The 20,866-nt window shown below is 47.5% G+C and overlaps 2 protein-coding genes across 5 annotated transcripts in view; one reads left to right on the top strand and one right to left on the bottom strand.

Moving 5' to 3' along the window:
- Positions 1-3,513: 3,513 nt before the first annotated feature.
- TENM4 (teneurin transmembrane protein 4) overlaps positions 3,514-20,866 on the top strand; it is a 799,143-nt gene continuing 781,790 nt past the window's right edge. For 2 of the 4 annotated variants that reach the window (XM_053561449.1, XM_053561450.1), the window contains exon 1: positions 3,514-3,893. The gene's annotated coding sequence lies outside the window, so the exon portion shown is untranslated. Of the gene's footprint in view, positions 3,894-4,617; positions 5,447-6,817; positions 6,929-20,866 lie in introns of those variants that run through there. The other 2 variants (XM_053561451.1, XM_053561452.1) reach the window with 2 other exon arrangements.
- On the bottom strand, positions 5,464-7,759 carry LOC128565151 (uncharacterized). The gene is made up of 2 exons (XM_053561454.1): positions 6,632-7,759; positions 5,464-6,050 (listed from the first exon to the last, which is right to left on the bottom strand). Exons 1-2 carry the CDS (start codon positions 7,336-7,338, stop codon positions 6,038-6,040), a joined length of 720 nt encoding a protein of 239 aa, XP_053417429.1. The 5' UTR covers positions 7,339-7,759; the 3' UTR covers positions 5,464-6,037.

Raw genomic sequence — 20,866 nt, 5'->3', positions numbered from 1 at the left:
CACTTTACATAAAAACGCTGACATTTTTCCATGACATGAAAAGCTCTACCAAAACATACTTTAGAGTAACTGCATGACAGTCCAACGAAGGCTGTCCCCCAGTTAATTTAGCCTATTTGACCACTTAATGCTGTTTTCCTTGATCCCTCATTATTACAAATAATGCGCTGCTACCATATCCAACCTCTTGTTTTTCTGGCTGATGCATATATTATACATGGAGAATGTATTGGAGAATCTTATACTGAATTTTACAGCTAGTTTTTCCTATGGCACAGAATAGCCATACAGGAAAATGTCAGTTAGCTTTAGAATTAGATTATAACATGGTAAAAACTCACCTTGTTTTCTTCTACAAAAGTCCTCATGCATTCTCTTGGCATTGCCATTGAGTACAGCCGTCTTTCATCAAGATACCCAAGCTTGAGAACTCAGAGTCACTTTGGATCTCTCCTGGTCTATTGCCAATCAAACACCAAAATCTGCTCATTTTACATCATCAAACTCTTTAAAACCTCTCCTTCCTTATTCATCCTCACTACAACTGCCTTAGTTTACTTAAATGACCTACTCATTCCTGTCTCTGGTCTTCCCGTGCCACCTTTGTTAATGCGTTTCTCCACTCTGCTGCCAAATCATCTTTTTCAAATACACTCAAGAGCACATGTGTCCTTTACTTGGAAAAACCTTTACTTTTCAAATTCTCTACCTTCCTGACCCCTGCTACTCCAGAACCTGAATTTGCAGGATGTTTCAGTCCTATGTTTCCTTCAGGCCCTTCAAAATCCAAACCTGCAGACTGCTCTAGCTCCCTCTAGACACTACACCATGCCCAACTCCTCTGCTCTGAGTGCCTCGTGTTTTTGTCCATGATAATATACTGCTACCTCCCCCAAACAGCATTTTCCCCCTTCATGGTCTAGCCAACTTCCTTGCCTTCAAAACTAATCTTAACTGTTACCTCCTACAGGGAGTCTTCCCTTACTGCTAAAGATTTCCTTGGGTATCCTTCTGTGTTCATGCTCTACCTGCCCCTTGGCCCATCACAATGCCCCTCCTTGAAGGCAGGGAATTGCTTTTGTTCACTTTTTTTAAACTCTAAATATTTTAGTTGCATATTTCCTAAAAACAAGGATAGTCTCCTACATAAACACACAAACCCAGGAAATACATAAATCTACAGAATTTATTTAAATTTTCCAGTTGTCCTATTAATATCCAGATCTATGATCACATGTTACATTTACTGATATAACAATAAACTAGAACTTTTCAAGCATCTTTGTCTTTTGTGATTTTGATATTCTTGAGTAGTATGTAATAGTGAGTTTGATGGCTTTCAGTTGGGTTCATTTGATAGTTTCTTCATGATTAGACTTAGGTTATTCATTTCTGGCAGGAATAACATAGGAGTGTACTATGTCCTCCATGTATTCCATCAGAGTGCACATAATGTTAATTTGTACCATTCCTGATGCTGCTAACTTTAACCATTTAAGGTAGAATCTGCCAGGTTTATCTACTGTGAAATTCTATTTTCCTCTTTGAAATTAATCAGTGTCTTTGGCAGAGCTACTCTGAGACTATGTAAATATCTTGTTTCTCAGCTTACTTTCCCTTACTACTTTCATATCTGAGTCTTGATTTTCTCATGGCTCAAATGAAGTACCTGGGCTGAAAGTGGTTTCCAAAGTATCATTCTCAAGGATTCCTTTATTATCCCCCTGTCATGAACCTCATGTTATATGAGTTTGTCCACCAAAAAAAGTCACTGTTAAGGTGTACGTGTCTCATGTTCTCATTATACTTTCATGAGACATGTCTGCTGCACTATAAGTTCAGAAAGCAGGGCTTGTTTGCCTCACGTTGAACCCCTAGACTAAAGCCTATCACAGGGCCTGCTACAGAGTAAGTGGTCAGCAAATATTAGGTGAAGGACTGATTCTAACTGCCAATCCCAGTTGATGCCCAGCATTTGATCTTTGCAGCAAGGACACCAAGTTGATAAATGCTATCCAAAGGCAAAAACTTGACATTTTAGCCAGTCTCAGAGGCTTTGTCACTGATCAGTGCTCAGTTACCATGAAGATTTTCAAAATAGTTGGACAAGTTGAGTGGAAACTTGCACCGCTGCCTTTCTGAGATACCCCAGTTATGAGATGTTGAGGGGCACTCTGGCAGCCCAGATATATAATCTGTGAAGCCTCTATAATCAGTATATGGTAACTGGTTAGACAGTCTCCTCATCACAGGGCAAGGCTTTCAAAATACTCTAACCCAGGTTCACCTTTATGTGAAATTACCATTGTCACAGTTCCTCCCTCATTAAGTAGGTAGAGATCAAACATAGTAGATGTTCATCAAAGGAGTTTTTAAGAGGGTGGGAGCGCATTTCTCATACATCAAGGGATTTCTTTCCATTGTTCTTTTTTAATCCTCACCATACCTGGTGAGGTAGGAATCATCCTGTTTACGAATGAGAAAAATTGAGGCTGGGTAAGGGGAACCGGCTAGCACTAAGTCTTACAGCTGGCATGCAGCAGGGCTGCAGTGGGAATTCCTCTAGTCTTTCTCTCTTGGTGGTTGCTACTCCCATCACAGGGAAATGCCCTTCTCTTGGAAATGTGCTGGTTATCACGATCGAGACATGCGAGGGACAGACATCTCTTGGACCACGTTCACTGCTATTTTTTAAATGACTGCTATCACGACTCACTAGCTGTTACCATGGTTTTGGGAAAGCTGTCTGAGGAAGGAGGGCCTTTCTTTGGGCATCTTGCATACCTGAGGAAGGAACTAAAGTTCTCGGCCCTTAGTTACCGCTGGTTGGGCTGCAGCAGCTACCGGAAAGAGACTGTACCTGGAACAGCGCTGGGGGTGGGGGGAGGGGTGGAATAACTCGCAGGGCTAGGCAGAGGAGGCCCTCGGCCTCAGGGAGCGGGGGGGGGGGGGGGGGAGACCAGACAGCGCTACAGAGAGACTGGGGAGAAAACCAAAGGAGGAGGAAAGAGAACAAAAGAGAGGTGAGGAAGTAGAGAAAAGTCTGGAAAATAGAGGAGAAAGTTTCAGAGAGGGGACGAGAAAGAAATTGAGAAGGGTAAAAGAAGAGACCAAGACAGATACAGAACTGAGAAATCTCAGAGAATTCCAGAAAGAAAAGGAGGTAAAGAGGATAGAAGTCGGAGAAAGCGGAGACGGAGGAGGGAAGGAGAGACAGGAACAGAGACTGGGGTGAGCGAAGAGGCGGCTGAGCGCCCCGGAGAGACCCGCATCACCTGCGTGGCGCCCCCCCGCGCCGTAGTGCGGCCCTGCTCCTAGCGCCTGTGCGCCGCGGCTCGCCCAGCCTCGCAGGATTGGCTCCCGCCTCCCATTCATGTAACCTGCGTGTGCGTGTGCGTGTGTGTGAGTGTGTCTCTCTCGCTCGCCCTCTCTGTCTGTGTGTAAGAGCGAGGGTGGGGGACTGAGGCAAGCAGGCTAGCAGGCAGGGAGGGGAAGAAGAGGAGGGAAGCTATTAAACACACACACACACACTAACACACTCACACACGCGCGCGCGCACACACCCGCCCCAACCCCCCAGAAGCCTCGGGATTGCAGCTGTTTCATGTGGGGCAGCAGTGCTGGCAGGGACGCTGGCCGGGAGCGGCCGGGAGCGGGAGCCGGGCGTGCGCGCGCGGCTGGAAGCTCGCTGGGGCTCCGCTCCCTGCGGAAGCTATTGTTGGTCTCGCTAGAGCTGAGCGCAGAGCTGGGACCTGCTCTTTCCTCGGCGCCCAGCTCGAGCTCGCGGAGCCGAGAAGCCGCGCCTCCGAGAGCGAAAGGAGACACCGGCGCGGAGCCTTGCCTCCCTGCCGCCCTCCTCCCCGCTTCCCCGGCGGTGGCAGCCTGCAGCCACGGTAAGGCGGCGCGATCCGCTCTACGGAAAAGCGCCTTGGGGACCGCGGCGGCGCCTCGCCCGCTCCATCGCCCCTCTGTGTTGGCTGACCCCGGCAGGGTTGGGGCAGCTCACACTGCTGCCAAGGGCTCCTGGAGACGTTATCCTGCTCTCCTGACCCACGCTAAGGGAGGGAGACTAGGGCGCGGGTGGCAGGACATGGTGAGCCAGTGTGGATCCCCGAGCCGCCGCCGCCACCGCAACCTCGGAGCCTGCCGCGGAATGGAGGCTAAGAGCAAGGGCTGGGGGAGAGTAGGGAGGTGGGCGCCGGCCTGGGACTCAGGGCGGTGGGCTGGAAGGAGGCGGCTCGTCCCGAGTTCGTCTGTAGCGCTCGGCTCCCCTTTCCCGCCCCGTCCGGGTAGCCTGCAGCCCCTCTGCAGACCTGCCCTCCCCAAGACCTCCGTGGTGTCTGGAGGAGCCCGCGAGGCGGCGCCGGGCTCCGGCGGCTGCAGCCTGCCCTGCGGGACAAACGCCGGCTGCAGTGGCCCCGCGCGCGCCGGGGTTGGAGCCGAGAACCTGGAGACGCTCGCTGCCCCAGGCCCGCGCCCTCTGCAACCCGCGGGGCGCCCGCCTTTCCTCGCCGGCCTCCTGGATGCGGTGTCGATGTTCGCCTTGCAGCGAGTTGAAGCTGCAGCCGCAGGGTGGACGGACGGTCGGAGGGCTCCCGGGTGTGTGAGTGTGTGTCTACTCGCACCTTCAGCTTCGGGAAATATGCTCTGGGTTGGAATTTAATCACTGAGCTCTTTAATCTTTTTCGTCGCGATTTAAAAATGCAGTCTTTACATTGGAGGAGCAGACGTGGGGAGTGTGTGTGTCTGTATACCCGCAACAGCGAACTACTTGGGGGAAGGGAGGGCGGGCGTTCAACCAGTGAGTCCTTCTTGGCGGGGCGGTAGAGTGAGCCTCGCTGGCTGGTGCCCGCCAGTTCTCAGCCTAGTCCCTTGGCTAAGCGAGGTTGGAAAGTACTGGAAATTCTACTGCGTGGTCTCTAACTTTGGAAATTGACTCCCCTTTCAGTGTGAACGTTTAGGCGATTTGTTATCCCGGGTCCCTGTGGATGACGGTATTACAGCTCAGTTGGGTGCGGAACCCTTCGCCAGAACCGCGCCAATCCCCCGCCCGGTCTCTAACTCCCTTTCACCCCCCAACCTTGGCGAGAAGGTTTGTAGAGATGTAGTTATCTTTAAGCCACCAACGCAGAGAAACCGGCGCAGGGAGGCAGCTAGGGTTTTGCCGGAATCTGCATGCACACTGGTGTATGACTAGCAGTGGAGATCGCCCTGCCGCTTTGTAGAAGGCGGCGGGAGGGCACGCTCGGGATTCCGAGCGCCTGTGGGGATGGGGGTGGGGGAGAAGGTGCCCACGTGCTGAGCTAGGAGGCCGCGCGCGTACCCAAGGAGATCTACCAAATGGCATCGCGGCAATTATATAAGCTGCCTCGGTGATTACCCAGGACGGTGATGCAAGCACTCGGTTCTTGAAAGACAAGCCTGAAAGTTTGCCTGCTTGGGGAGTGTAAGTACCGGGGCGCTCCCACCCTGGGAGTGGAGAACTAGAAGGCGCCTCCCACTACGGCGCCCAATTCTGTGATGGGCGCCGGGTGCTGATGCTGCTGTACCCCTAAACTGGTTACTGAAGCAGGGCCTGGGCAGGGGTATTGGGATTGATCGCAGAGAAGCAGTTCAGAACTCGAGTCTTATTGAGTCCTCAGAGCCTCCATGCTTCTCGGGGGTGTAGGAAGGCCTTCCAGGAAACGCTATTTTAGGAAACTGACTTTATGTCCTGGGGAGCCCCAGAACCCCTCTTGTAGGCTTCTCCTGGCCCCGCTCCGTCTTTCACACCCAGTGTCCTTTACGTGCTTAGAAATCTGCCTGCGATGCCTATTCCCCTCGGAGATGCCCAGACACCCCAGCCCTTCAGGCCCACGCTGGCGGGAGTGGCCACCATTATGTACACCTATTCCTGCTTTCCTGCGCTAGCCCGGCACTAGTGGGGATGAGTGCCGGGTATGGCTTTTGTCCCCTTGTCTCTCCCCTCTGCGGACAGCAGTTTGCTTCTGTTGCGTTTATTCTCATCTGGCTGCTTCCTTCGCCGCAGCAACCTGTATCACGTCGTTGGGCTTCGATACAGAAAGCACAGAAAGTAGAGTGTTTTTAAATACTGGTTTTCGTCTATAGAGGGATAAGCCACCCTAGCCCTGACAGAGCAGTGCAGAACGCTGAAGTCTGGGGCACACTGGCCCTGAACTCCATCCCACTCCCCACCCCCCCACCCCCACCCCCGCAGTCAGGCGGGAATCGGTGGTATGCCGGGGTGGGGACTGTTTTGTTTTTGCCACATTCCAGCGTCCTGAAATCCCGCATCCACTCCCACTGAAATCCCGGATCTATCTGAATGTGTTCCTTGCTGTAAAATAAATCCTCGCTCTCGCAGACCTGTGAGGCCGTTCGGATTTCCTGCCGCTGCCATGATCTTTAACAATGCGATTGCAAAGCCAGTGCCTGGCTGAGAAAAATCCCCAGGTGCCAGCCGGCCGCGCCTTGACCTTGCTGAAGGCCCCTTTAACTCTGCAACTAGAAGGGCTCCGGGTCGGGAAAAGGAGGAGGGCGTCCCGGAGGCGGCAGTGTTTGCTCCCGGGGCAGGGCGGGAATCGGGTCGCGGCGGGGTGTCCGGGGGGAGGGGATGGGGCTGGGCTGCAACCTGTTTCCCAGCACGCAGGGCCCGCGCGTCCCCGCTTCCCGTTCCGGCGCTGGCCTCGGGTGGCCCTCCTCCTCGCCTGCCTCTGGTGGTCTCCGCGAGTCCAGGGTCGGCGGCGGTCCCTGGCGGTTCCAGCTGGCTGGGCCGCCTGGTGGGCGGGGCCTGCGAGCGAAACCAGAGCCGAGACGGCCACGTTCCAGGCCACGTTCCAGCTCCCTGCGCCGCGCGGCGCGGCGAGGGGTCCTGGCCGAGTCTCCTTCCCAGCCCCTCCTCTTCGGACCCAGTTTTTCTGGGCTGTTGGTGAGCTCCGGCGCCTTGCCGCCAGGCTTTCTATGATAGCCTTCCTCACCAAAGTTAAGAGGAGTGTTTTCTCTGGTGGTGACAGTGGGAGCAAGTTTTCTGCGTATGAGTGTGTCGGCGCGTGTGAGAGAGAGGCAGAGAGATAGGGGATGGGGAGGGAAGGTTTGCAGCAAGGGCAGACATAACGCGAAAACAGGATTCCCTTTCTTGGCATGGTAAGGGAATGATGGGAAAGCGTCCTTTTTCTCTGGTGAGAATGATGACGGGAAGCCCTTCCACCTAGTGGAGCTGAACCAGTGGATGCTGATTGCTGGAGTGAACGAGGGTCTCCTCTCAGTTATGGCTTGCACGTAGTGAGCGTCCTTGTGTATATCTGGGGAACTGAACTCTTCAGGCCAGACATAGGACATAGATGTTCCTGTGCGTTTAGGGGGCTAATTCAGGGAGGCTTTTATTCCCAGTATGTGTCTTTAAGTGAGCAGGGAGGCCAGGGGGTGCTGGGTGGTGTGTGTGAAATCGCCATCTTCTATAAAGGGGAAGGTGTTAGGGATGGCCAGGTTCAGTTTTCTAAAGAGATTTCACAGATTCTTCCTTTCCAGGCATCCTTTTCTCATCAGGGTCTCACTTTGGGGGTGGAGTCACAGTGGGGCAGTTTGCCAGCAAACCACCCTAACTGGCTGTGGGGGAAGAGGGTCCACCTTGCTCAGAGCAGGCCCCAACGGGCAGAACTGGTGCTTAACCTAAAGAAGAATCTTCTGAGGACAGTTCTGTGAGTGAAATGATCTGGAATATGAGAAGTGAGCGACCCACCAAGCAGATGTTCCAGCAGAAGGCAAGGTATTGTAGTAGTGGATGGTTGGGTTTCCAAGGACTCTCCTCCAATAAGAATCAGAATCTATTTGATACAATCTCCTCAGTGTTTCTGGGAGTAAAGTGACGGGATGTGACTTCAACCTCTTAACTTACTGGGTTGGAAACATGTGACCTTAGGCAAGGAGTCTTTGGAGCCACATCTCTCTCCCCTAGTTTGCAGTGCTGTAAGCATTAAGGTCCATAAGACCTGTAGCACACTGTGATCCGCTCACAGATGATCATTCCCTTCCACCTCTTTCTGATATTCTGCATTTGTTGGATGGGAATTGGGGAAGGGAGCTCAACAGTCCAAAAAGAGTCAGCAACATTGCATCCAAAGTCTATTTAAAACCAGCTTCAAATGCTTGAAACAAAAATATCTTCTCTTTTCTTAGAAAAGTTATTTGCAGTTTTGTTAGAATTTGTGCTTCATTGAGTCTTTTTTCTGACAGAATTACATTCTCGTGCAGATTGGCATGTTACATAACTTGATATTTCCAAATCCAAAGTTACAAATAAGAGAAGGTGATTAGGAATTAAAGATTGTTGGGCAACACAAGCAAGAGCTACTCAATTTCAGATAGCTACTCAGACTCTTTAACTGTGACAAAGGTTGAAGGAAAATGACGTCTGATAAATACATAGTGGTGCAAACCCTCACCTGGGTCCTCCGCTGCCTGTCTTGTTCTAACAAGCAGCTACTCAGTCTAGGCCCTAAGCCTTTGGTTACTCCTGTCCCAGTACATTGTCCCACATCCTTAAGTCTAAAAAGTGAAAGAAAAGAACAACTTGATTTAAATCACCTCCTTGCAGATTTGGTTTCAAGAGCCCAACAGAGTACATCAATGTCAATTCCAGATCTAAGGGGCTGATTTTTTACCTGCCTTCTTACATGGTCTATCAGCCTGGCTTATTGTAACTGAAAGCTGAATCACTCCGTCTTTGCTCTGCACTCACTGACAGACTGCTACGGGGACCACTTTGCAAGCAACATGCCCCAGATCCCAGGGAGCCAAGCAAACATGGATCCCTGAATATATGGTTCTCCATAAGGAAAGCATCCAATGAAACACTATAAATATACCTCTATGCTTAGTGTCCTGTGGGCTATATATTTATTACTTTGTCTTATCCCCCCCTACCCTGCTAATTTTACTGTTCTTATTCTAAGTACCAAAGTAATATTCATTTACCGTAGCAACTTCAGAAGTTAGAGAGAAAAGCAAAAACAAAATGTTTTACCATATTTTGGGTTGTCCCTGTTACTTTTCTTTATGAATGAAGAAAAAATTGAAATCATAGTTATAATGTTTTGAATGTTTAAAATATGACATACTTTATTTAATCACTACCCATTGTTTTTACCTTTTAGTTTTTTTTTATTATAACAAAACTGCAGTAAACACCCTTACATATACTGAGCAAGTTTAGTATTTCCTTAAGATCAATTCCTAGAAAGTAGAATTTCAGGTCAAAGGCAGACACATACTAAGGCTTCTGTCACACATGAAAAGCAGGTACACTGTGATCCCTACTTGATCTTTGGTAAACAGAATATGGCTGTTTACTTTGCAGTCCCTTATAGGCTTTGGAGCCCAGGTGGTAGAAGGTGGGTGACAATCAAACCCCAAGCAGCAAATTTACAGAACTTTGAGCTGTTCTCCTGAAATGACAGGCAAATCCTTTTTCCAAGAACATTTTTCTTCCCTGGCTCTTGGAATCATCACTTTAGATTGTGCTTCAGCCAGCAATGGAGTTGAAATATGTAAATGTGTTCCTCATCTTTGTAGGTGGGGCTGGCTCAGCCCCTGGTGAGTGACTAACAGTTCCTGGGAGAAGCCTGTGTGTTTTCAACTTTCACTGGGTCTGTGGATTACCCCTCTCCACCCTTTTCCCTTCCCTTTGTTCCAGAGGCATTAGATTGGCCTACGATTTTATAAAGCAAATAGTTGAGACTCTACCCCACAGCAAGCTTATTCCCACATGGTACATGGCATTTTACTGGGAAAAATCAACCCAACTGAGTCTTTCTTCACAGCCTCAGGGCACAATAAATAAATAAATCAACTTGCCTACTTGTGGTTTTGAAAGTGGAAGTCAGACGTCTTGTCCCTTCCATATGCGGTCTAGTTTGATCAGAGGGTATACTAGCCAGTCTCACTCCTTCATGTGCAGGATTTCTGTAACCCAGAAAAGATTTATTCCCTGTGGTTAGATGAACAGTCGTCTGACAAAGAATTCACTGGGGCTAGTGTGGGAGGGGAAGTCCTGTCCTCCCATTCCCCAGGTGTCCCCATGCTCAGCCGGAGACATCGTTAGTTCCCTTTAGATCTGGTGGAGAGGTCACCGCAGGGTTGTTTCATGGTGTGGGTACCATAGAGGGAGCCTGCTCCACCGGTTGCTGACTCTGACTTCAGACAAGTGTTTAGTTGCTGCTTTGATACCTATGCCACTCTGTTTCACTAGGGAAGGTGAGGGGATGTTTCTGTTCTTTGTCATGTTCTGCACATCAAATGGGGGCTTTTCTTTTATTAGGAAAACAGAAAGGAAACAGGCCAAAAAAGATCTACAGAGTAGTGATCAGCACCCCTATTCCCATGTCTTGTGTCAGCTTTATGGGATGAGAAGGAGACAGCCTCATGGAGGGCACAAAAGGGTTATCAGATACAATTGACTAATGGTTGAAATTCTCAAGAACACTAGGCTTTAATATTTTTCTCTGGAAGTCAGTGTTCTTACTGTGGAATGACTGTTGATTTCTAAAAATCTGATCTTGAACTCCTTAAAAGTTGAACAAATGCATTGCAGTTAGTACATTTATGACTTTGAGTGAACCTTACCAATGCTTGAAGCCCGTCTTCCTCTATACAGTTGAATTGGGAGAGGAGAGCTGATCCAATTGCCGACTAGTGCTTCTCACACTTTAACACATGCACATCTTGCTTGAGGTTATTGTTAAGATGAGGATTGTGATTCAGTAGGTCAGGAGAGGGGCCCCCAAATGTGCGTTTCTCACCAACCTGTAGGTGATGTCCATGGTCCACACTTAGAATTGCAAGGTTTCAAGCTACCTGCTTCTCTGACATTGTTTCAAAAAGTAATAATGACCCCTTGGACATTAAGAGGAGCTGTTCCATATACGTAGAATGGCACTATAAATAGATGTGTCCGTCCTTTTTCCTTATGGATTTTGAGAATTGGCATCTTCATATCTGTAGAGTGGAGAGGGATGTGGTCAGTCTTCTGTCATTATGTAGGAGGCAAAGGACTGGGGAAAGAGCAAAGCAAACATGGGCTGAGTATCTTCTGTTGTTCTCATGTTCTAGATGAGGAAATTGAGGCTCAGTAAGGCAAAACCATTTGGCCACAGTCACTCACCTAAGAGGAGCATTTGATTGTAGATTGTTCTGGCTTCCAAACGCTTGTTTTTTCTAAAAGGGCAAATTTGTACCTTTCTAGAATGCCATGTAATTAAAGTCAAGTGCTTAGCAAAGTGTTTCTCTTTAGAGATCCTTTTTCTGGGCCTACTTTGACAGTGGATCAAGACATGTAAAAATTTGCATCATTATCATGCAAGCAATTAAAGTGCTTAAGAGCTTAAAAGCAATTTGTTCAAGTTGGTTAAATATCCACCTTCCCCAACCTTGTTTGTAGTATTAATTTACTCATCAAACTGTGACATCAAAACCATTGTGAAGGTAAATTTCAGCATGTTCTGATTGGTGGAAACTTTTAGGTGAAAGGGGTTTGTATTGATGAGGGCTACAGTGAAAGGGTCCAGTTCAGGGTTAAGTCAGATTAATCAGCCTTTTACTAAATATACCCAGCTGTGCTTTGGCATTTGAATGAGAACTGGTCATTTAAACATTTTATTAACATGCCGTTATTCTGAGAACCAGTCAGCGATGTAGCTCTTTGCAAACCTTAATTAGCTGATTCTTACATCAGCCCACAAAACAGATAAATAGCAGTAACCTGGCATATATGTAGAATGGCACTACATTCTACATATGAGAAGGAGAGAACAAATGGGCACGCAGCCATGCAGAGGAAGAGGCCACGTCTCGCTTCAAAGGAAGTATGTTAGGTGGAATCAGGCAGTTAGTTGAGTTCTTCACTTAATAAATATTTATTGAATGATGTAACAATAAATCTAGAGCTGTGCTATGCAATATGGTTGTCTCTAGTAACAATTTACATTCAATTTAATTAAATTACACAAAACTAATAATTCATTTCCTCAGTTACACTAGCCAGGTACTCAGTAGGCTATGTAGATGGTGGCTGCCATATTGTATTGTACAGTTATAGACAGTCTCTATCATTGTGGTGAGTTCTACTGGATGGTGTTGGTCTAAAAGATTGGAATAATCCAAGAGTAAGGCAAAGATCCTTTTCAGAACTCCAATGTAAAATTTTCTAAAATGATGGCTAACATCTGGCAGCCATTAAGTGACCCGAGCTGTGGCAAAGTACTTTGGGGTAATGGTTAGGAACCTGACTCCTGGAGCTAGAGGACTTGAATTTAAATCCTGGTTATGGCACACACTGTGTGACTACAGGTGGAGTATTTAAACACTTTGTGCCTTTTCACAGAGTCATGCTACTACTTTTCACTTCTCTTATTAGCCAAGATTATTTTTTAGACAGTGTTGGATTCTGGAGAGGGTGCTGGGTGACTGGTACTCTTCTTTGCTGCTGGTGGAAATGCAAATTAATATACCATTTTAGGAAAGCAATTTGGCAGTAACTGTCATAGACTTAAGAACACTTATTCCCTTTAGTCCAGTATTCCGACTCTAGGAATCTAGCCAAAGAAAATAATCAGAGATGGGCAGAGAAGATTCAGGAATAAAAATGTTCATTGCAGTGTTATTTATAATATTGAGGGGAGAAAAGGTAAACAGTTGCATTGATTAAGTAAAATATAGCAGAGCCAAACAGTGGAATAGTATTACAAGATCAAATGTTGTTTTCGAAAATGTGTTTTGTGATGAAGGAAAATACCAAATACCATATTTAAAAAATATGAAATACTGTGCTGTTCAACCCTAAATGTATTTTAAAAAGTAGATATTTGTTGAAGCAGGACTAGAGAAATAAAGTATGAAGAAAAGTAACTTATGAGTAATAGTGTTTTCAATGGTTTGTGGAGGATTATTTTGACTTTTTCTTTATTTTTAAATGAATAATTTTTTCTTTGTTTATTTTTAAGTAACTGAACTAATCTAAAAAAGTTGGCATGCCCCCGATCTCTGTGCTCTTTCTGCTATACAGTGCATCAGGAACACCTAGCTGCTCCAAATCTGTCCTTTCTAAGAAGTTTGGAATTTCTGAATTATCCATTCTAGTGCTTGTCTGCTTTTTAGGCCTGGATGTTCTTCCTAACGTCAAATCTTAATTCTTCCTATGGCCCCTCAATTCTGTTTCCTACTTTCAGTCATCTGAGGTGACTCCAGCTGAGCAGCATGGGGGATTGGTAGGAACATCAGCTTCAGAGACAGAAACATCTGGGTTCAGATCCTGACCCCTTTCTTTCTTGCCCTGGGACCTGGGGCAGTCCTTCCATGCCTCAGTGTCCTCATCTAGAAGTAGGGAAAGCAATAGAATTTATCCCATATCTCATGGCTGTGAGAATTAAGTGTGCATTTCAGTGGGATGTCTGGCCACAAACAGACAAATAAAGATGCAAATGTCTCCAGGGCCTATTGTGCAGGGCCCTCTAGAACAGAGACTCGTTTAGTGCGTGGTTCACTCTCTTGAGCATGGTGGGTCCCCACTTTGCTGAGGAAGAAGTGAAGGCACCGTACGGTTCTGTGGATGGCAGAGCTGGGCCTGGGACTGACGCCTGGCTGACTGGTGTTTTGTGCTTGAAAGCTCCACTCATACTTGGGCCATTGCATGTTGGTGATTGGATTCTCTGGAACGTACTTCCCTGTACTGCTGTATACACTCCTCAAGGTTTCCCAGCCTTGCTGCTTGTCTTTCTCAAGGAATAACCAAAGCTGACAGTCCTCTTTTATCTTTTTCTTTTTCTTTCTTTTTTTTTTGTAAGTTGAATGATTAAAATGAAAACATGCCTACCTAAAAAGTAAACCTGACCCACTAAGTAATAGTAGCCATGAGGTTCTGCCCAAATTCATGTTCCAGGAAAAATCTAGGGGCTGGACTCTAATTCCCTTTTTGCCACCTTGAAAGATTTTTCCCAAAATTTATGTCTTAGCGGCTGTAAGAGGCAATGAATTTGCTACTACTCCACAACTCCCAGTTGTAACACTACCTGTCTGTAGAACTTTGGGTGGTCTACTTAGGAACTCTGTGCCACAGTTTCCTGACCCTTAAAATGGGGATAATAATAAGTATTTGACAGGGTTGTCGGTAAGATTGTCGTGTGAGAATATTTGTGACAGTGCTATGAGTCCTTGTCATTGTTGAATGAGCACTATTATCTCCGGAGCCTTAAAAGTAATTTACTGAAGTATTGCTAAGCTATAGGTTCCTTTTTCTGTGCTACTGAGGGTTCTCCCACTGACTGAAGTTAAGCAAAATCCTTCCTAAGGCTGTGTAAAATAGTGGGAAAATGCCAGCAAACTTGGGGGCGGGGGTGTGTTCTCTGCTCTGCCACGTGGTAGCTGTGTGCACTCTGAATATCAATCATTTTTTTCAGTTATAAAGTGGAAAATAGAAGTTTCTTCCTCAAGAGGTTGTTGTGGGATTTGTGAAGTAACTTGGGTAGTGCCTGGTGGTCAGTGTCCTCTGTGAGACAGGGGGGTCTTGGCACTGCTGTTGTTCCTGTTATCGCCCCACCACTCAGCTGCTGGTCGTCTGATTCTTGGTTCCAGAGCCCGGCAGCGCAGTGGGTGGCTGGGAACATGGATGGGGGATGGGCAGTGAGGGGCAAATGAAGGGGGCGGGATGATTATGGGAGGCCTGAAGAAGTCTATTCCAGGTTTCTGGAGGTCAGGCTCTCAGTGAGAGGACCCCTGGAGTCCTCTCCTTCTGAAGATGGAGGTGCCTGCAGAAGTAGAAAGCTAAAGAGCAGATCCTGGGTCCAGTCGTAGCTGTGTTTCTTTGCCATCCTGCACCAGCTTGGTCTCGTAAAGTATGGGAATGATGATTCTCTGCTTGTTTCTCTCAGCCACTGCTAGGCACTAGATATAGATCTCCTCCAGCACAGCACCTAGCACAAGGGATCCCAGCCCTGGCTGTGCGTTACAAACCCCGGGGAGCCCTTGCCAACCCCATGCCGGGTCCCCACTGAGTACTCCACCACTGCTGGAGTGGGACCTTGTCATCAGGACTCTGATCCTAAGGTGCAGCCAGGGCTGCGAAGTGGTGCAGAGTAGAGCCTTGTTAAATGTTAGTTTTCTCCTGTTTTCAACGAAGCATAAAGGAATCCCATAAGGAGTAATTTATGTATGAGGTGAGTGACCCATTTATTTGAGCCATGGGACTTCGGATATGGTAATCCCAGCCTTTTTTTTTTCCTATCCCCTTCCCCTTTCTGGCAAATTGGGCCATCTCTGTCAGAAAAACAGCCTTCTCACTCAGCCTGTTCTCTCCTCCTTCCAACCCAGCTGCATTCTGAGTGCTGGGAAAGGCCTGGAGATGTCATGATAGTCCTTTGACCTACTTTTACTCCTTTTATGTTCCCTTCTGGGCTGTGCCCTATTAACCATTCATGCACAGCCGTCCACCCAGCCAGCGAGGCCTCAGGATTCCCCAGGTAGAGGTGGGAATGCCTGATCTCCGTTGGCATCCTATAAAATGCTTATCAGATGATAGTAGCTTTCCAAGGTCAGTGCCACAGACTTGGCATCGCTCAAGGGCCCAGAGGCTCTACATTCTGGATGTTATGGTGATTTTACATCTTTAGATAATGAGTAGATGGTTGAGAAATCCTTCTACTCGGTTGTCTGTTTTTTTCTTGAGATCATCTCAAACCCACCTCAAAGTGGGAAAAAATGTTGTATTATGGAGAGGGCTTTTTAAACTTGGCGCCCACAGGCACCGCACTTAATCAAATGCACGTGCTGATTCAGTGGGTGTGAGAGTGGGCCCAGGACCTGCATTCTGACAGGCTCCAGGGAGATGCCGATGCCACCCAGGGCCCTGCAGCCTTGGCCTTCTTTCCTGCTTCCCTCTGTCCCCTTCCTCTCGCTCCAGGAGGACCAGATGTGGGCCATCATAGAGCGAGCGGAATCCCTCCCCTCAGCGCATTTGTTTGTTGGTGGTGTGGCCTCCGGGGAGGCAATTGTGTTGTGAAGTAGATGCAGTCGATAGTGGCCATTATTGTGCTGTAGGAAGATGCCAGTTCCAGGTATTACCTTTTACTCTTCCGGTTTCTTTTGTATCTTCAAACACATTAAGCCTCACGGCCCATTGTGGAATGGGTAGTAATCTTTTTTACTGGGATAAGTTTTACTTTGAAAATTTTGTAACATTTGTTGTGTTTTTATTTAATGTGTTTTTTCCTGATTATAACAATCATGCATGTAGACAATGGAAACTTCAGGAAACTGAAGATAACCCAGAGAAGGAGTAAAAACAACCCCTACTCCTGCCCCGCAGAGGTCGTTCCTCCTAACATTTTGGGTTTCTCTCCTGTGGAGCAAACTGTGCACGTTGTTTTGTAACCTTAATATATAATGAGTCTTTCCCCACTGCCATAATATTTTCTCTCTAACATGATGTTCAATGGCTTTGTAGTATTCTGTCATAAGGATCTACCATTATTTATTTAGCTAGTTTCCTACTGTTGTTTCCAGTTTTTCACCACTGTAAATAATGCTCAGATCAACATTTTCCTGTGTTTGCCTATTTGTTTTCTTCAGCCCTATTTCTTTATTCAAAATTTCTAAGTCAAAGATTATGCCGTTCTTTAGACCTTTTGATATGTGTTGTTCTGTGCGCCTCAGGAAGGTTGGAACCAAGGTCAAGCTCCCTCCATTCTGGCAGGAGTTTGATCGGGGAAGTTTTCATTGTTCTTACTTGATGTGGGTGGAAGCTGTCCAGGGGATACAGGTGTAACCTTGGGGAAGCCCAGGGCAGGCAGCCCTTTCTGATGTGCTGGCTTCTGGGTGAGATGATCAACAGGTTGTTAGGATTGACATACATGCCGTCTTGTGTCCTAAATCTCTCTGTGATGGTGTCTGCACTTCTGAGAGAGGAAAAGGGGGAAGGAAGGTACTGAGTTTCTCCCATACTCCAGACTCACACATCCAACTGCCTTCTTGAGATTTCTACTTGAATAATCTCGTAGGCATCTCAACCTAACCCATTCAAAACTCATCTTTCCTGCAAGACCTGCCTTACCAGCAGGCCTACCTGTCTCAGTTAGTGGTAACCCTTTCCTTCCGGTTCATAGTCCTCAAACCCTAGAGTCATCTTCGGTGCCTACTTTTGTTTTCATGCCTTATACCTAAGCCATCAATAAGTCCTATTGGCTCTCCCAGATATATCCAGAAGCCTCATCATCATCTCCACTGCCACTGCCAGTCTAAGCTCCCATCCCCTCTTGCCTGGGTGATTGCAGCCCTCTCTCAATGGGCTTCTTGCTTCTGTCCTTGCCCATTTGCAGTTTCTTGTCAACACAGCCGTTAGAATAATCCTGTTAAAACCTAAATCAGATCATACTACTCGTCTGCTCAGAACTCTCCCATGGCTCCCCATTTGACTCAGAGTAGAGGCCAAATTCCATGCACAACCTCCAGAGGCCCCCCTCTCCCTGGGACCTCCCAGACCTCCCTCCCGTCCTTCATCTTTTGCCCTCTGCACCTTGTTGGAGCACGTCAGGCCTGCTGCTGCTTCAGGGATATTCCCTCTGCCTCAAATGCTTTCCCCTTGGCGTCCATATGGGTAGCTGCCGATCTCCTGGTCTCTCCTCTGGTGTCACCTTCTCAACCAGACCCACCTTGACAATCCCACTGCAGCCCTAGCCCTCCTCCCCCCACCAACATTCCAGATCTCCCTTACCCTGCTATGCATTTTCTTCTTTCCACAGTGTTAAACATTGTGTTTTATTATTTTTAATAAGATTGCTCTGGATGCTGTGTTAAGAATAATCCAAAGGGGTCCTTTGGACAAGGGAAGAGCATGCTTAAATAATTTTTACTTATTATGCTTATTGACTGTGGAACTAAAGACAGGCTCCCCAAATGAGAACCAGCAGAGCCTCTTTGTTATAACAAAGAAGTCGGCCTCCAGCACTGCCTTTGCCAGAGGCATCGGGAGACTGGGACAGCTTCACAGTGAGCAAGATGAGAGGACTTCAGGTCTGTCCTGAGTGGAGGTCACTGAGTAGAGGTGGGCTGATTGGAACTAGGTGTCCTGTATGAGTGATCAGAGGGGCATATTCAGCTTTCTCTGGTTAGTCCTGAGCTAGAAGTGAAGGCTAAGGTTAGGCAAGCTGACAGTTTGTTGACCAAGTCCTGACCATCTTGGGTAGTTCCTGCCCAGGTTGTGATTTGGTATCCTGGTATCCTGGCTGGTTGCCTAAGAGATTGTGGGTCAGAGGTCTGGCCATTGTCTGTCTGTATGCTTTGTGTCTCCAGACTTTTGTTAATCTCCACAAAGGGAGAGACTTTTGTCTTTTGTGCACTGAGGTAATCCCAGTGCCTAGAAGAGCCAGGCAGTAGGAGGCTCTCAGTCCATCTTTGCTGAGTCCTGTGAGGCCTTGGGCCTACATTATCTTATTTAGTACTCACGATGGGCTGGGTGTGATCTTATTCCCATTTTTCAGAGGGACAATCTTGCCCAAGGCCACCCCTCCAGTGAGTCAGGGAACCAGGGCTCCTGCACAAACCCACCTGGCCGTAAAGCATATGTTCCTTCTCAGCACGTGTGGGTAGTTCATGGATATGGAGGAGGCAGGGAGCTTGCCTAGTCTACCTGGTGGCAAAAAAAAATAGGCAGCCTCTGTACGTGTCACTGAATTTTCAGCCAAAACATTTAAAAGAAAATATTTAGCCTCTTCCAACATCTGCCTGCCCTTATGAATGAAGAAAATGTTTAGCCTCTTCCAACATCTGTCTGCCCTAATGAACGAAGCCATGTGTCAAGTATTAATTCGAGTTCCTAGAAGATATTCCCTCCATAACTTCCCCTGAAGGCAGGAAATAGTGGGAGAAATTCACTCTAGGCCAGAGTTTGAGTGACAGTCTCAAGGCATCAAAGTTGCTTGTGTGTGTCTGTGAGTACGCGCCTGTAATTTGCAGAGTATTCTTGGAACTTTTCAAGTTAAAGTGTTGCCTTGGTAGTTCTCATGACTGTGGTTTCTTGATCTCCTCTTCTTCCCGTTCTCAGTTTTCCTGTACTGTTAGTAACCATGGGATCAATTCACTTATTCAGAAGTGGACCCTGGAAGCAGGTAAGCATAGGCCCAAGAGAGGGGTGTGACAGGAATGTCAGCAGATGTCACAGAGCTCAGAACAGAGGGGTGGGGACCAGGCCAGCCAGCTGAGACAGTTAAGCCATTTGTGCCCCCCCGTCCTGCCCCCTCCTGTGTGCTGACCACAGCAACTCTGCTGGAGGACTAAACTGTATGAGCAGTGTTGCCGACATTTGAATCTGGATCAGTCTGGCCAAGTCTGTGTTCTTCCCCTTGACCATCCTGGGATACAGGAGAACATGACCAGGACCTTAGGACTAGTGGCTTAGAGGATACTCTACAGTCTTTCCCTGAGGGCTCCAGAGGCTGGGTGGAAAGCTGATTTCAGTCCCCATCAGGGAGAATATCCCACTAGGGGCTGGACTGGCTGCCTCCATTACTGGAGGGCAAGCAGGGCTGTCCAGACTATTGAGAAGACGCTTTCTACAAAGGGTGGGGAGTTGGACTCACTGTCCTCTTTAGAGCTTTGGTCACAGTGCGGCTAACTCCCTCTGATGGGGCTCCTCTTCTGGACCCTTGGCACCATGATTGAGTATAGAAACGTCTGATTGATCCAATCAGTAAGAGCTTACTGAGTGAGCTGGGCTCTGCAGTAGCAGATTCAGGACAGGCGAGCAGAAGAGTCTCTGTGACCTCAAGGCACTTAGGATACAGTTAAGAACACAAGACATCATGAGCTGAAGCGTCAGACTGACCTCAGCTTAAATCTGGGCTGAGCCACTCTGGCTGGGCTTTCTCAAATTTGGCACTGTTGACTAAATAATTCTTTGTTGGGGAGGCTGTCCTATGTATTACAGGATAGTTAACAGCATCCTTGGCCTCTGCCCACTAGATTCCAGGGCCTCTCCCACCATTTGGGGCAACCAAAAATGTTTCTAGACATTGCCAAAAGTTCCATAGCAAAGGAATGCCAGATTGTGCCATGGTGGGAACCATTGGGCTAGCTTGTGTGACTTTTGGCAGATGAACTAAACTCTCCTTTTTAGTTTCATCCCCTTTAATGTGGGGTAGCAATACCTGCTCTAAGACTGAAACAAGATAACATTAATGAGGCTTCTAGCTCAGAGCCTTACACAAAGTATTTACATTGGAGAAGGAGATCTCAAACCCAGGTGGCTGGGAGAGGAGAGAAGCTTCCAAAAGAAAGAAGCATTTGGGGTCAGACTCGAAGGCTTACAACATATTTTCCAAAAGGACAGGAAATATTATGATCATTATTCTTCCTCTTTCCTCTTCCCTGACTGGCCCCCTCTCACTTGCTGATTGCTCCCTCTTCTCTCCTGTAAAGTCAGCCAAGGAGACTCTTCTGAGACCTTCAGCTCCTACAAGCAGCGGGTTTGGCTCTGGCCTCACATTTAACTCTCTCTGTGCTGGCAGCTCCAGGCGTGTGCATAGACATGCCCCCTTGTTCTGGAGCAGGCCCCCTTTCCGCATCTTGTTAAGTATGCGTTGGAAATATAGTTCTATGCAGCTCCCTTGCAAGAAAAAAATACACTGAGTAAGCAAGCATTCAGATCTGGCTTAGATGAGGCAGGAGCTACAAATGCAGTTGAATATTTCATGAAGACCCTTTTAAAACACATGCTCTGCTCTTGTGGATGGTGTGGGGGAGAGAGCATGGGCGGAAAGTCAGACCGTCTTAGTTGGAGCCCAGACCCTGTAGAGGAACTTTGGCCTCAGTTTCCTCATCTGTACAA

This window comes from Nycticebus coucang, chromosome 14 (assembly GCF_027406575.1).
Source record: "Nycticebus coucang isolate mNycCou1 chromosome 14, mNycCou1.pri, whole genome shotgun sequence".
Taxonomy (NCBI): Eukaryota; Metazoa; Chordata; class Mammalia; order Primates; family Lorisidae; genus Nycticebus; species Nycticebus coucang.
The sequence above is the reverse complement of the archived record's forward strand: the minus strand, read 5'-3'. Positions and strand labels throughout refer to the sequence as shown.